The 1,901-nt window shown below is 64.5% G+C and overlaps 1 protein-coding gene across 2 annotated transcripts in view; it reads right to left on the minus strand.

Moving 5' to 3' along the window:
* Positions 1-421: 421 nt before the first annotated feature.
* LOC112121554 (dynactin subunit 1-like) overlaps positions 422-1,901 on the minus strand; it is a 6,178-nt gene continuing 4,698 nt past the window's right edge. Inside the window, exons 5-6 of one of the 2 annotated variants that reach the window (XM_026663177.2) lie at positions 1,764-1,853; positions 422-1,302 (exon numbers count right to left, since the gene is read on the minus strand). In XM_026663177.2, the coding sequence (XP_026518962.1) occupies positions 1,165-1,302; positions 1,764-1,853 (228 nt within the window). In that variant the 3' untranslated portion in view covers positions 422-1,164. The remainder of the gene's footprint in view (positions 1,303-1,763; positions 1,854-1,901) is intronic. The other variant, XM_026663178.2, reaches the window with a different exon arrangement.

Below are 1,901 nucleotides of genomic sequence, written 5' to 3' on the forward strand. Positions count from 1 at the left end.
GCCCAGTGGGCGGAGCGGAGAAGAACCTCACTGTACCAAGCTGGGTTTAACAGTTGTAGCTTTATTCATTTCCAGAGCCCTAGAGTGCGAAGAACTGGTTACAGGAGGGGATGGTGCAGCAGCATGCGCTCGTACCAACAGACCCAAAGCTCCTCCGCGCACTCACCCACTAGCCAGGGGGAACTCAGCTCCCGGCCCCCTGCACTGATGTGACAACCACAGCACCTGGGGGGAGTGACAGCAGCAGCTGGTGGGACGGGCTTTGAACTCACCCCACTGCGGGTATCTGTAGTGTTCAGAGCGGGAGCCCCAGGGGCTCCCTTTCCCCTCTGGCATGACCCCTTCATCCAGTGACAGGAGCTAGAGGCACAGCCCGACCGCCTGGCCAGCAGCCCAAACCCCTCAGCACCGAGCAGGGCAGAACGGGGGCATCTCTGGCTGGGTTTCTCTTGTTGATCAGTTAGGCTGAGCTGGGCGGGGTTCCAATGCCGCTCCCAGCCTCAGTGCAGGGCCAAGCCCCTGGCTCCCTGCCACTCCAATCCCGCCTGGAGAACGGTGGTGCTCCCTACAGAGCCTGCCCCGGGGGGTTTGCCAGGGGCTGAGCGGGCAGAGCCCACCCCGGGGGGTTTGCCAGGGGCTGAGCGGGCAGAGCCCGCCCCGGGGGGTTTGCCAGGGGCTGAGCGGGCAGAGCCCGCCCCGGGGGGTTTGCCAGGGGCTGAGCGGATCAGGAGCCGTGAGCTCCTGGGCCAGGTCAGTGCCGTTCGGACAAGGAGCTGCTGGGTGGGTGTTGGAAGAGCTTTCACTGGTGAGTGTAATGTATACAATCAGGCCCGGCCCCTGACACCTCAGTCCCCCCCCCCAGGAGAAAGGCAGCTCTCAGATGCACCGCGAGAGCAGGGAGGAGGAAAGGCAGCCGGAGATGCAGGCAGGAGCGAACACACATGCACACACAGCTATGCCAAGGTCCCCCTCGGCGGGGCAGAAGGGTGAGTTGTTTCGTTAGCTGGAACCTGGTGCTCCAGGCGGGGGCGCTCTGCTGGGGTCTGCTGCACGCACAGGCTAGCAAGTCCCTGCCAAGAAGGGGCTTGGAGAAGAGACTCAGCAACGGGTTGGGGAGAGGGGCTGTGCAAGGAACATCAGTCTCTGTGGGGGGCGGGGGGTCCCTTAGGAGATGAGGCGGCCGTGCAGCTCACACAGCTGCTCCGGCGTCAGGACGAGCTTGTGCACTTGGCCATGCCCAGGCTGGCAGGGGAAGGTCACTTTGCCAACGTACACGGTGTCTTCCTTCTTCTCCTCTTTGGCCTGGAAGAGCAGAGCGGAGGGTCAGGGGCAGCAGGACAGGCTGATAAAAGCCACCCCGAGCGCCAGGAGGGTACCACTGCGTTATCTCCTAGGGACCAGCTCCAGAGGGTGTCGCCCGAGGGGGGTTTCACACACCCCAGGGCCCGGTCGCCTTTCCATGGACCCATGGCGCTCCATTCAGCCCAGAGCCACGCCCCATGGGGATGGCGTGTGCTACCCCCCAGGAACAGCGACCAGCTCCCCCAGGTACAGGTGCTGGGACCCTGTGGCCCCCGGACTGCTAATCCAAATCCTCCAGATTGTGGCAAGGGACCTCCGGCGCGCAGGCCACGGGAACTCGGCGCAGACCCTTCTGGGGCTTGGCGAGGACACCTGCCGGGCCACATGCGCCCTCGGCCGTCGCCCCAGAGCTCCAGCATCCCGGGGCTGTGGGGAACGCTCCCAGGAGAGCAGCGTCTCACCTTGAGGAAGGCTGAGGATGGGAAGGTGGCGAAGTCAGTGAGGACATTGGCCCCAGGGTGCTGCAGGACCGTCTCCTTCATCACTTCATCCTGCAAGGGAGGAAAGGGGAGCAGGGCAGCATCATGCACCCGGCAGGG

The sequence above is a fragment of the Terrapene carolina genome, unplaced genomic scaffold (genome assembly GCF_002925995.2).
Source record: "Terrapene carolina triunguis isolate 2854851 unplaced genomic scaffold, T_m_triunguis-2.0 Scaffold32859, whole genome shotgun sequence".
NCBI classification, from domain to species: domain Eukaryota; kingdom Metazoa; phylum Chordata; order Testudines; family Emydidae; genus Terrapene; species Terrapene triunguis.